A 13364-nucleotide genomic window follows, 5' to 3' on the forward strand; every position below is an offset into this window, starting at 1 on the left:
CTCCCTCCCTTCCACCCCAAAAACAAATACAGTGTTTTAAGCCTGACCTCGCCAGAACATACTGAGGGCCTGTATTAGCTCAGAGGATGATTAGCATTATGAGGCTAAAACAAAGAGCAGTGTGTCAAAGCAATTAGCCTGTGTTTACCTCTCCGCTCCCAAACCACCACCTAATCCTGCTGACAGCACACAGCACAGGAGCAGCTGAGGGGAGCTAGTCTGTGGACCCCAGTGTGTGTGTGTGTGTGTGTGTGTGTGTGTGTGTGTGTGTCACATCCGAAGGGAATCTGGAGCCGTCCCTGGCTGTCGCAGTGGAGGAGGGAGGACAGCAGCTGGTGCAGAGGCCAGTGTGTGTGTGTGTGTGTGTGTGTGTGTATGAAAGGCAGGGAGGCCAGTGTGTGTGTGTGTGTGTATGAAAGGCAGGGAGGGGAGTGTGTGTGTGTGTGTGTGTGAAAGGCAGGGATGGGGAGAGTGTGTGTGTGTGTGTGTGTGCCTGCATGTGAGCAGTGCTGGTGCCTCAATCCATCTGCTCCACGGACGTCTATCTAACACACAGCCATGACAGCTCTGACACACACACACACGCACACGCACACACCTCCGCTCTCCCTGTCACACCACCCGTCAGACACACACACACACACACACACACACACACACACACACACACACACACACACACACACACACACGGCTACAGTCCCAGGGGAGTTAGGGGGCAGACACAACGGTAGACTGTCCATTTACATAAGGCTGTGGAACACAGAGAGAATGGCTGGGGTGTGAATGGCTGGTGTGTGATTGGCTGGTGTGTGATTGGCTGGTGTGTGAATGGCTGGTGTGTGATTGGCTGGTGTGTGATTGGCTGGTGTGTGATTGGCTGGTGTGTGATTGGCTGGTGTGTGATTGGCTGGTGTGTGATTGGAAAACCCAGAGACCTGCCGTCAAACGCTGGATCATGCTGCCACCCAGTGGTGGCCACCCTGAACTGCAGAAAGACGATCCTGGCACTGTTTAGCAAAACACGACCAGAGGGTGCATGTCAATAATGATCTTTAATGTCAATATATACAGAACCTGAAAGAAAAATATAATTTTAAAAATTAAATGAAATAAATACAATATGGTACAATTTCCACAACGTCTTTGAAGAGAGAATTATGGAAGTGATCAGTTCATTATTCTGCTTCTCTGGTCGGACAGAGGAGCCCCCCCCCCCCCCCCTACCCCCCACCCCACCCCGATAACCCCAGAGCCCCCCCTCCCCCCACATCTACACCTTCATCATCATCACATTCATTCAACTCTGACCTTTAGACAGTTTAACATTTTTCTCTATTTCATCTGCAGCCTTTTTCCCTCCTCGATACAGAGTCATCACACAGTGAGGGAGTCACACTGACTTAGGTAGAGACAGACAGGGAGAGGTGTGTGTGTGTGTGTGTGTGTGTGTGTGTGTGCGGGGGGGTCTCACACAGATAGAGGGTCCGGAGTGTTGGCAGACGCTTCGAACTTAGGGTTCTGTACAGTATAACAGGGTGTGTGTGTGTGTGTGTGTGTGTGTGTGCGTGTGTGTGTGTGTTCGTGTGTGTGTGTGTTTGTGTGTGTGTGTGTGTGTGTGCGTGCGTGCGTGCGTGCGTGCGTGCGTGTGTGTGTGTGTGCGTGCGTGCGTGTGTGTGTGTGTGTGTGTGTGTGTGCACTTACACCTGTTTTATGAGACGTGCTCTGTGTGAGTTAACAGTTTTACAGTCTCTCCCCAAGATGATGAATCTGCCAACACTCAGTGACTCAGTTACACTCTGACTCAGAGAGAGGGAGAGGGAGAGGGAGAGGGAGAGAGGGAGAGAGGGAAGGAGAGAGAGGCGGGGGGGAGAGAGAGAGAGAGGCGGGGGGGAGAGAGAGAGAGACGGAGAGAGAGAGAGGGAGAGAGGGAAGGAGAGAGAGAGAGGGAGAGAGGGAAGGAGAGAGAGAGGGGGGATAGAGAGAGAGAGAGAGAGAGAGAGAGAGAGGGAGAGAGGGAAGGAGAGAGAGAGAGAGATGATGGAGGAGTAGGAGAAGAGCAGTGGGGGCACAGTTTACTGAAGCAGCTTAGAATCAGCCAATCACAGTGAAGGAGAACATCAGCTGGTGCTTTTTCTCCTCAGAGAGCGAGAAGAGAGAGAGAGAGAGACGGAGAGAGAGAGAGAGAGAGAGAGAGAGAGACGGAGAGAGAGAGAAGAGGAGGGCAAGTGCATAATAATAATAATAATATGACAAAGCAGTGGAAATAAATAGTCTGTCTCTCCAGCAGGAACACAACAGCTCCTCCTCTTCAGCTTCCCCCTCGTGATCCAGCCTTGCAGAGGGTGTGTGTGTGTGTGTGTGTGTGTGTGTGTGTGTGTGCGTCAGGGGGAATTAAATAAATATATTAAAAAGAAGGTCAGAGTACAGTTGACTGGCCTGGTCAGGGGCTGTGTGTGTGTGTGAGTAGGAGCCAGTGTGAGGTCTGAGTTAGGGGCAGAGCTGCGTGCGTGTGTGTGTGTGTGTGTGTGTGTGTGTGTGTCTACATGTCCGTGGAGGTGAGCTTCTTCATGCTGCGTCTCTGAGCCAGGCTGGAAGCTGCCACCGGCTCCAACACCGGCTGACACGTCTTGTGGCTCAACGCCGAGTAGGTGGCTGCCATGGCGCCCTACACACACACACACACACACGCACACGCACACGCACACGCACACGCACACGCACACACACACACAATGAATGCACGTTCACTAGTTGAATTTGGAAGTCTCACGAGATTAAAGTATAGTCCCCAGCCCTCTACAGTGTGTGTGTGTGTGTGTGTGTGTTGATTACTGTTTATGTAGTGAGATGTCTTTGAGGGATCAAAAGTCAGTTTATTGATTCAAACCTTTATTTAACCAGAAAATTAAAAATCACCACCTCTGAAAGTGAGCCATTTAATTGACATGCCTATCCATTACCTCACAAAACAAACCCTAACTATTACCTCACAAAACTATCCCTATTACCTCACAAAACTAACCCTATTACCTCACAAAACTAACCCTATTACCTCACAAAACTAACCCTATTACCTCACAAAACTAACCCTATTACCTCACAAAACTAACCATATTACCTCACAAAACTAACCCTATTACCTCACAAAACTAGCCCTATAACCTCACAAAACTAACCATATTACCTCACAAAACTAACCCTATTACCTCACAAAACTAACCCTATTACCTCACAAAACTAGCCCTATAACCTCACAAAACTAACCCTATTACCTCACAAAACTAACCCTATTACCTCACAAAACTAACCCTATTACCTCACAAAACTAACCCTATTACCTCACAAAACTAACCCTATTACCTCACAAAACTAACCCTATTACCTCACAAAACTAACCCTATTACCTCACAAAACTAGCCCTATAACCTCACAAAACTAACCCTATTACCTCACAAAACTAACCCTATTACCTCACAAAACTAACCCTATTACCTCACAAAACTAACCATATTACCTCACAAAACTAACCCTATTACCTCACAAAACTAGCCCTATAACCTCACAAAACTAACCATATTACCTCACAAAACTAACCCTATTACCTCACAAAACTAACCCTATTACCTCACAAAACTAGCCCTATAACCTCACAAAACTAACCCTATTACCTCACAAAACTAACCCTATTACCTCACAAAACTAACCCTATTACCTCACAAAACTAGCCCTATAACCTCACAAAACTAACCCTATTACCTCACAAAACTAACCCTATTACCTCACAAAACTAGCCCTATTACCTCACAAAACAAACCCTATTACCTCACAAAACTAACCCTATTACCTCACAAAACTAACCCTATTACCTCACAAAACTAACCCTATTACCTCACAAAACTAACCATATTACCTCACAAAACTAACCCTATTACCTCACAAAACTAACCCTATTACCTCACAAAACTAGCCCTATAACCTCACAAAACTAACCCTATTACCTCACAAAACTAACCCTATTACCTCACAAAACTAACCCTATTACCTCACAAAACTAACCCTATTACCTCACAAAACTAACCCTATTACCTCACAAAACTAGCCCCAACCATTCATTTTACATGCCTAAACTGAACCTTTAGGTCGTTAGCTATGTAAAGGGTACAGGCGCAAAGAATTCTGTCTTTGACTTCGTCTCCAACTCTAACTCCCTGGTTACAGGATCCCCAATGAAATGTCTCTCTGTTCGTGAGCCAACAGGAAGTGGAGCAGGAGGGTGGTGTCGGGGGGGTGGGGCTACCTTGACGAGGTGCGGCGCGTCGTGGCGCGTGAGCTGGAAGTGTGGCAGCGTGTCCCGGCAGCTGATCCACGCGTGTTTCAGCACCTGCTCCGCCGTGTAGCGCTGGTGGGGGTCCACATGCAGCATATGAGACAGCAGGTCCTACACACACACACACACACACACACACACACACACACACACACACACACACACACACACACACACACACACAATCAGAATATATTAAACTGGAAACTGTGCACGGAGAGAATGCATGTGGAAGGTCTGTGCGTGCACATGTGTGAGAGCAGGACATGTTTGGTTGTGGCGCGTTCGTTAGGTCGAGAGCAGGACATGTTCGTTAGGTCGAGAGCAGGACATGTTCGTTAGGTTGAGAGCCGGTTGAGAGCAGGACATGTTCGTTAGGTTGAGAGCAGGACATGTTCGTTAGGTTGAGAGCAGGACATGTTCGTTAGGTGGAGAGCAGGACATGTTCGTTAGGTTGAGAGCAGGACATGTTCGTTAGGTTGAGAGCAGGACATGTTCGTTAGGTTGAGAGCAGGACATGTTCGTTAGGTCGTGAGCAGGACATGTTCGTTAGGTTGAGAGTAGGACATGTTCGTTAGGTTGAGAGCAGGACATGTTCGTTAGGTCGTGAGCAGGACATGTTCGTTAGGTTGAGAGCAGGACATGTTCGTTAGGTGGAGAGCAGGACATGTTCGTTAGGTGGAGAGCTTCATGCCAGTCCAAACCCTGCCTCTGTTTTTCTGGACTTGTGGCTTCACTCAAAGTTTAGTTTTAATTCATGGATCCACCCCGCGATTCAGATGCGCTCCAAAATCTAATCAGGGTTGTAAACTGGACCTGCTCCACGCCCCCACCAAGGGTCATGACAATCGGTCTGGTAGTTTTTGCATACTACAGCCAACATTCGAACGAACAAAACAATAAACAAACAAACAAACACACACGTGCCACCAAAAACATGCCCTGCGTCACCGGGGAGGAGGTGAATGTAAACGTGTATTTCTGCTCGGGGATTGGAGCTCAGTGAAGGATCTTTCACTGACTACAAAGATGAATTTCCTGGACCTGTAATGAAGCTGGAAAAACCGCTGACAACTGGTAACGCAATAACGGGTGCTGGAAAACCTAGTAACCATAACAACCAGTCACGCAATACGGGAAACTTGTGAAATGAAATAACCTGCTAAGGAAAAATACAGCATGGAATAAATATGTTCTATTCTGATAAATGGCAAATAAAATGGTCCAAAACTAATTCCCTGATATTCCATGACTTGGCCCATAAAAGAGTCAGATCCCCTGACTTTCCATGTCTGGAACAGACTTTTTAAAATTCCATGATTTTCCAGAAATTCCATGACCCGTGGGAGTGTGTGTCCATGCATGCACATGTGGTGACAGTGTGTGTGTGTGTGTGTGAGTGTATATGTGTGTGCTGACCGCAATGTGTGTGTGTACCTTGGAGGTGTCAGACACCGTGTCCCAGTTGCCTCCGCTCAGAGAGAACTTTCCGGAGCCTATCCGCAGCAGGATCTCCTCTGGAGTGTCGTTGGGCCCGTTAGCAAATGGTGTGTATCTGAAGAGAAGAGAGAGAGAGAGAGAGAGAGAGAGAGGTTAGGAATGAACACACACACACACACCTAAACACACACACTCATACCTTAACACACACACACACATACCTAAACACACACTCATACCTTAACACACACACTCATACCTTAACACACACACTCATACCTTAACACACACACACACCTAAAACACACACTCATACCTTAACACACACACACACTCATACCTTAACACACACACACTCATACCTTAACACACACACATACCTAAACACACACACTCATACCTTAACACACACACTCATACCTTAACACACACACATACCTAAACACACACACTCATACCTTAACACACACACACTCATACCTTAACACACACACACTCATACCTTAACACACACACACACCTAAACACACACACTCATACCTTAACACACACACACTCATACCATAACACACACACACACACCTAAACACACACACTCATACCTTAACACACACACACTCATACTGTGTCGGCACAGTATATACACAGTTATTACATTTTTTTTTCTTTTTTCTTTTTTTTACATTTCATTTCATTTTTTACATTTCTGTTGAGCTTCAATAGTAAAAGTCTGTAAGGCTCAGTCCATTGAACAGTCCATTCAACAAGGTGCAAATTCGAAGAAATTGCTTGGCAGCATCGCAATGTTTTGTGTGTGTGCATGTGTGTTGGGCCATGTCAGTGTAAGTGTAGAGCCAGGGCAGACTCCATACCATGAAACCTTGGAAGGCTTCACTCTGCCTCCAACAAGAGACACAGCTTGGTAACTGGTCGCTCCAAAACTGATGTCTTGGTCTTGAGACGAACACGGCGAACGTGTCCTTTGGAGTCCGTCATTGTTTCTGTGATTCGACCCTTGAGCCATGAGTTCCGTGGCGAAACGTCCTCCACCACAAGAACGAGGTCCCCAACTGCGAAGTTTCTGCGTGGTTTGTGCCACTTTTGGCGCTCCTGCATCATCGCAAGATATTCCCGGGTCCACCTTTTCCAAAACAAGTCTGTGATGTACTGCGTTTGCCTCCATCGTCTATGGATATACAAATCTTCCTTCCTGAACAGACCTGGTGGCAGTATTGGTTTGCCTTTAAGCTGGAGGATGTGGTTGGGCGTTAGTGCTTCGATGTCATTGGGATCATCACTGGATGGAGTGATGGGACGGTCATTGAGAATCGCTTCTGCTTCACACATAGCTGTTTGCAGGATCTCATCATCCAGAGTTTGCTGCTTCAGCACGGAGTAGAGCACTCTTTTGACCTGCTGTATGAGGCGCTCCCAGACTCCTCCATGATGCGCACCATGGGGAGGATTAAAGGTCCACTTTATTCCTTCTTGCAAAAGTGCCTTTTGGATCTTTTCCTGATTGAGCTCCTTAAGGGCCTCTTTTAGCTCCCGGTTTGAACTTACGAAATTTGTTCCATTATCAGATTTTATTTCTGTTACTTGTCCTCTCCTACATATAAATCTCCTGAGAGCATTAATACATGCATCTGTGTCGAGAGCGTGCGCCACCTCCAGGTGGACTGCGCGACATGCCAGACAAGTAAATATGACTCCATATCTTTTAACTGTACTCCGACCCCGTTTCACATCAATGGACCCGAAGTAGTCCATTCCGACGTGTGTGAACGGAGGGAGATCTGCAGAGACACGGGCGATGGGAAGATCAGCCATTTTTTGTTCGCCTGCCTTTTGGCGCCGAAGTTTGCAGACTATGCACTTCCTGATGACCGCTCTGGCTGCTGCATTGGCATGGAGTATCCAGTATTTACGACGAAGCGTGGAAAGCACATGACTCCTCCCACTGTGACCAACCTTTTCGTGGATGTGGCGAAGAATAAGCTTTGAGATGTGGCTGGCTTTGGGCAAAATCGCTGGATGCTTTGTTTCCTCTGGAAGCGCTGCTCGGCTCAGCCTCCCACCCACTCTCAAGACACCATCCACTATCACTGGGTCGAGCTTGACCAAGGGACTTGTCCTTTTCACTGTGCCTTTTTCCAGGGAAATCATTTCTTCCTTGAAGCTTTGTCTTTGCACCAAGCATATGATGGCCTTTTCTGCATTAGCCATGTCTTCTACATTAAGCCTTTGCAACCTTAGGCTGTCCTTAACCTGTTGCATGTGCTTTGCTACTGCATCATTTTGCTGTTTAGAGCCTTGGTGCCTGGCGATTGCATTGACTCTTTCCCAGCGCAGTTGCTTAAGCAGGTCTTTATACTTGAGGATCCATCCCACTGCTCTTTTTAGGTCCATCCAGTTGGAGAAGTGACTTAGGAGGGTAGCAGTGGGGGATTCTTCAGGCTGTAGTACTACAGCACAGACTGAGATCATGTTCCTCACCTCTGGATCATCCGCAGAGATCACACCTGGTGTCTCATCATGCCCTGGCCATTCAGACTGAGGTTTCCTTAGAAACTCGGGGGCCTGCATCCAAGCTTTGGACTGAAGAAAGGCATCTGCCCGTAAGCCGCGTGATGCTACATCTGCGGGATTGAGCTTTGAGCTGATGTAGTTCCATTGTTCGACTTCAGATAATGATCGTATCATAGCAACTCTGTTCGCTACGAAGGTTTTAAACCTTCCTGTTGCACTTCCAATGTACTTCAACACGGATTGACTGTCCGTCCAGTACGTTGACTCATCCAACGGAATCTGCAGCTCTATTTTCAGCAGTCGGTCTATACGTACCGCCAGGACCGCGGCCACCAGCTCCAATCTAGGAATGGTAGTCTGCTTGAGGGGTGCTACTTTCGCTTTGCCCATGATGAAAACAACATGCACTTCATCTCTGCAGTTAGTAAGTCTGAGATACGACACTGTTCCCATGCCAACCTCACTAGCATCGCAAAAGTGCTGCAGCTGTGCGGATGCAATTTCACCGAAACCATGGGGGGCGATACATCTGCTCACAGAGAATTTATCCAACACCACCAGTTGACTCAACCATCTTTTCCATCTATCAGCATGTTCTTTTGGGATTTTCTCATCCCACCCCAGCTTGGCCTTGCACAACTCCTGAAGGATCTGCTTGGCGGGTAGCACAACCGGTGCTAAGAACCCTAGGGGGTCATAAATCGAACTCACAACTGACAGGATGCCACGTCTTGTTGATGGCTGAGTTTTCAGAACTGTGCTGAAAGTGAAGGTATCGTTCTCGACATCCCACTGTGTTCCAAGGGCCCTTTCCATGGGAAGTTTGTCTCTGTCAAGATTCAGAGTCTTGACCTCTTTGGTTCTTTCATCCTCAGGAATTATGGCAAGGAGGGAGCGATGGTTACTTATCCATTTATTCAGGTGGAACCCTCCTTTGCTGCATATTTCTTTGAGGTTGCTGTACAGCCATGCTGCTTGCTCCACAGAGCTCACTGACTTAAGACAGTCATCCACGTAAAAGTTCTGCCTTACTGTGTCCACGACCTCAGCAGGATATTCATTCTGGTTGTCTTCTGCCGTCTTTAGCAAGGCGAATGTGGCGCAGCTGGGTGATGATACAGCTCCGAAAATGTGAACTGTCATCCTATGGTCCACAGGCTCTTTAGTGATGTCTCCATCTGGCCACCAGAGAAAGCGCAGGAAATCGACATCTTCTCTCGCAACCCTCACCTGATGGAACATGCCTTCAATATCAGTCATCATGGCAATAGGACCCAGGCGAAATCTTAACATCACGCCAATCAGCTTGTTGGTCAAGTCTGGACCTTGCAACAATTCTCCATTCAGAGAAGTTCCCTGAAAGGTTGATCCACAGTCAAACACCACGCGTAATGTCCTTTTGCGTGGGTGGTAGACCCCATGATGCGGTACGTACCACGCTTTGCCACTTTCAGTCACCAACTGCTCTTCGGGTACGACCTCAGCATATCCTTTTGCCAGGACGTCCTGCATAAATGCCTGGTATTCCTCCAGGAATGTTTGGTCTCTTGCAAACCTTTTCAGCAGCTGCTGTGCTCTTTGCAGGGCTATGTGCCTGTTGTTGGGCATGATCACATCTGGCTCACGAAAAGGCAGCTTAAGGTAGTAATGTCCATCCTTAAGCACTACGGAGTCTGAAACGATGTTCATGAACTGCTTGTCCTCCAGCGACATTTCTTTCTGCTCATAATGTTGCTCAACAAAATCTTGGTTATACTGCTGGGTTAGGAGCTCTTCCAAGTTGGCAATGGCTATTCTGTTAACCAAGGCAGGGTGACAATCGCTCCTGTCACTGTCCTCCTGGTGACCAAGTGGGCCATTTATTACCCACCCTAGGAGGGTTTTTACAGCAAACGGTCCAATACCTTCGCTGTTAATGACTTTCCACGGCTCCAGGACTTTTGGAGCATTTGCACCAATCAGTAGCCCAATGCTTGCGTTGATTGGTTCCAGTTCAACCTCTTTCAGATAAGGCCACTCTCTGAGGTCCTCCTCTGTAGGAATGTTGTCTTGTGTAACGGGAATAGACTCTTGCGAGAATACATCTGGCAACGTTAGGAATGTGCTTCCTTTGAGCGCGGCCACTTCCAATCCAGAAATCCTGTAGCTGGGCACAGGCCTCTCCTGTCCCATAGTTTTGAGAAGAACCTTCACCCTTTTTCCACCGGTATTTAGCGCTGCCATTAAGCCCTCTGTGCAAAAGGATGCAGTGCTGCCTGGGTCAAGGAAAGCATACGTCTTCACAACCTTAGTGCCTTTGCACAGCTTTACTTGAACAGGCACAATAGACAGCTTACATTCATTGTTACCGACCCCAGTATGACCGCCAGCATCTAGGGACACAAGGCTTGATGTGACCTTGGCTGCTTCTCCAGCAGATTCTCCACGTTCCCTTTTGTTAATATGCACTTCTGCTCTTTCCTTCGCATCAATGTGCAGTATGCTTGGATGATCTTTATGGCAAGTCTGACACGTCATTCGGTTTTTACAGTATTTGCTCATGTGCCCTTTTCCCAAACATCCAAAGCACAGACCTTTACTTTTCATGAAGTCGACTTTCTCATTGTTAGGTTTGTGTTTTAGTGCGTCACAAAACTCCAAGGAGTGTTCTTTACTGCAATATGGGCAGGGCTTCTCCAGAGCACTTGAATAACCTTGTTTTAGCCCCCCCTGATTGTATTTGGGTTTGCTTTGTTTACTTTCCTTTTGCTCCATTTTTGCTGACATAGGAGCAACAGCAGTAACAAAACTGCTTCCCCTACTTACTGGCTTAAAGGGGGGTCTCTGTGTTGGCCTTTTTGTTGATTTTATCATTCCTTTGTTATCAGTGATGTCTTGTATATCCCCAAAAATGGGATCCAGAACAACCCGTGACTGTCTTTCCACAAACTCAACCAGGTCTTTGAACTTTGCTCGTCGTTTGTTTCGTTCTTGAATGTCACAGCTAATTGTCCTCCATCTTTCTCGGAGCTTATAAGGCAATTTTGATACGATTGTCCTCAAGTGAGATGGTGTCTCCAGCTCCTCCATAAAGTTGACCTCATTCATTATATTGAAGCAACATCTCAGAAACAGCGCATACGACCTTAACGCTGGTCCGTCTTCTACTCTTATTGAAGGCCAACTCAGGACCTTGCCCATGTGTGCGGATGTCAGCTTCATTTCATTGCCAAAGTGCCATTCAAGTTGCTCCTTTGCTTCTCTGAACCCTCTGTCTGGGTCCATGTGGAGGAAACTACGAACCAGCTGGTTGGGTGCTCCCTTTGTGTATTGCTCCAGATAGAACAACTTATCCTGCACATGGTCCACCTTGCGTTCTATTCCTTGCTCAAAGGCCTTAATAAATGATCGGTACTGCAGAGCGTCGCCATCAAATGTAGGGATCTCTCTGGCAGGGAGAAGAGCTGCTTGTTGTTGTTTTACAAGCAATTCAGTTATTTCATTTTGTCTTTTCAAAACATCAGTGAGACAATTTTCATCATCTTTTGCATTTGAAATTGAGTCTCCATCTTCTTGGTCATGACTCAAGTGTTTGGTTTTTGCTTGAGCTTTGCGTGGTGCAACTTGGTGGTAAACATTTTGTTCCTGAGAACTTTGAGGTTTTGGGAATTTTTGAGTTGTTACTGGCATTCTGTACTCTGTAGATGTTCCAGTAATTTCTAACCTTTGTATTGGTGTTATGATGTCTTCTTTTGTTTGCTTTGATGCTGATGCTTGTGGAGGTTTTAGCTTTGATGATGTTGGTTGTGGTGCAGGTGCAGCCTGCAATTCGCTCTCCATGAAAACATTAATTTTGGCTTCTGCTGCAGCCAATTCAGCTTCCATGGCATGCTTTTCCATCCTTGCCTTAAGCTGAGCTTCCTCCTTGTCCAGAGCATGTTTAATTTCCAAAGCTTGAGATTTAGCCATCAGAGCAGCTCGTTCTGCCTTAGCCTTTAAGCATGCAGTAGATACCCTGGAAGATGTACTGGAAGAGCCGGTTTTGGAGGTAGTGCTGGGATCCTTGTTTGGGGCTTTTATGGTTTGGGACGCACTATCCCCCGGTTCCTCCCCAGAACTCTCCACCTTTTCCTCTTCTTCCTCCTCGTCACCATCCATCAATTTTTTGATACCATGTAGGAATCCTCTGTAATGGGTTAATTTTGGTTCATACCAATCCATACGATCCGCCTCCCTTTCCTCCTCATTTGCAAGGAGATTTTGTACAACCACTTGCAAATCCATAAACTCTTCCAAATATTTATTGAACGCATCAGCATGTTTGCAGACAGTGTCTTTACTTTCCCCGGCTTCCAATAGAGCATTAATCTCATTCCTTTTGCGCGTTAAAACGCCGAGCTTCCCCCTGCGCGATGCGATTGCTTTTATCAAACGTGTCCCATCTACCTCTTCGGTGACAGACATGATCATGTGCAGATTGATTTATTGTATTCACTTTGAATTCCACCTTTGAATCAATACATTGGCCCATGGAAAGCAACAACATCCACTGAGCTGCGCATTTACGCGCTACTTCCTTATTTGAACTCTTTGCGAGCGCAGCGGCTCATTTCACTCCATAAGTCCATAATCGAAATCCATTACTCACAAACCGCAGAAACCTCATCCACTGCCTCCGCTGCTTGCGTGCTTTTCTTTCTTTGAAGAGAACTCGTTTTTTTTTCTTCAATCCATGTAGTTTTTTGACTTTAAATGTGTCGGCTTTTCTTGTTAAAAGCCGTGGCTTTCGAGACGGGGTCCGCTTGACTCACTTCCAATAAACAATGTCGATTGCAGCTTAAAAAATAACGTTTATTCCACCATTCCATATCGTTCCAAACTATTTGCTAAATAACGATAATATCCAAAGGAAACGAAAAAAGGCTTTAGTGCCACCGAAAACTTAAATAGCGCGGTCAAAAAACTGTTTACAACCACCGCCTTGAATCACCAAACATTTAGGTTCCATACTTCCTGCCATCGAATCACCTGATCCTATAACCTAATGTGTGGTGCGCAAAACGCGCATTCAGGACGCACGCCCCTC

At 46.7% G+C, this 13364-nt stretch overlaps 1 protein-coding gene across 1 annotated transcript in view; it reads right to left on the reverse strand.

Annotated features, from left to right (window-relative positions):
- Positions 1 to 1285: 1285 nt before the first annotated feature.
- LOC311326554 (ribosomal protein S6 kinase alpha-6) overlaps positions 1286 to 13364 on the reverse strand; it is a 40059-nt gene continuing 27980 nt past the window's right edge. The window contains exons 20-22 of the mRNA XM_084459462.1: positions 5768 to 5885; positions 4301 to 4441; positions 1286 to 2668 (exon numbers count right to left, since the gene is read on the reverse strand). Of these exons, the coding sequence (XP_084315588.1) occupies positions 2543 to 2668; positions 4301 to 4441; positions 5768 to 5885 (385 nt within the window). The 3' untranslated portion in view covers positions 1286 to 2542. The remainder of the gene's footprint in view (positions 2669 to 4300; positions 4442 to 5767; positions 5886 to 13364) is intronic.

The sequence above is a fragment of the Borostomias antarcticus genome (genome assembly GCF_949987555.1).
Source record: "Borostomias antarcticus genome assembly, chromosome: 28".
In the NCBI taxonomy this organism is placed as follows: domain Eukaryota; kingdom Metazoa; phylum Chordata; class Actinopteri; order Stomiiformes; family Stomiidae; genus Borostomias; species Borostomias antarcticus.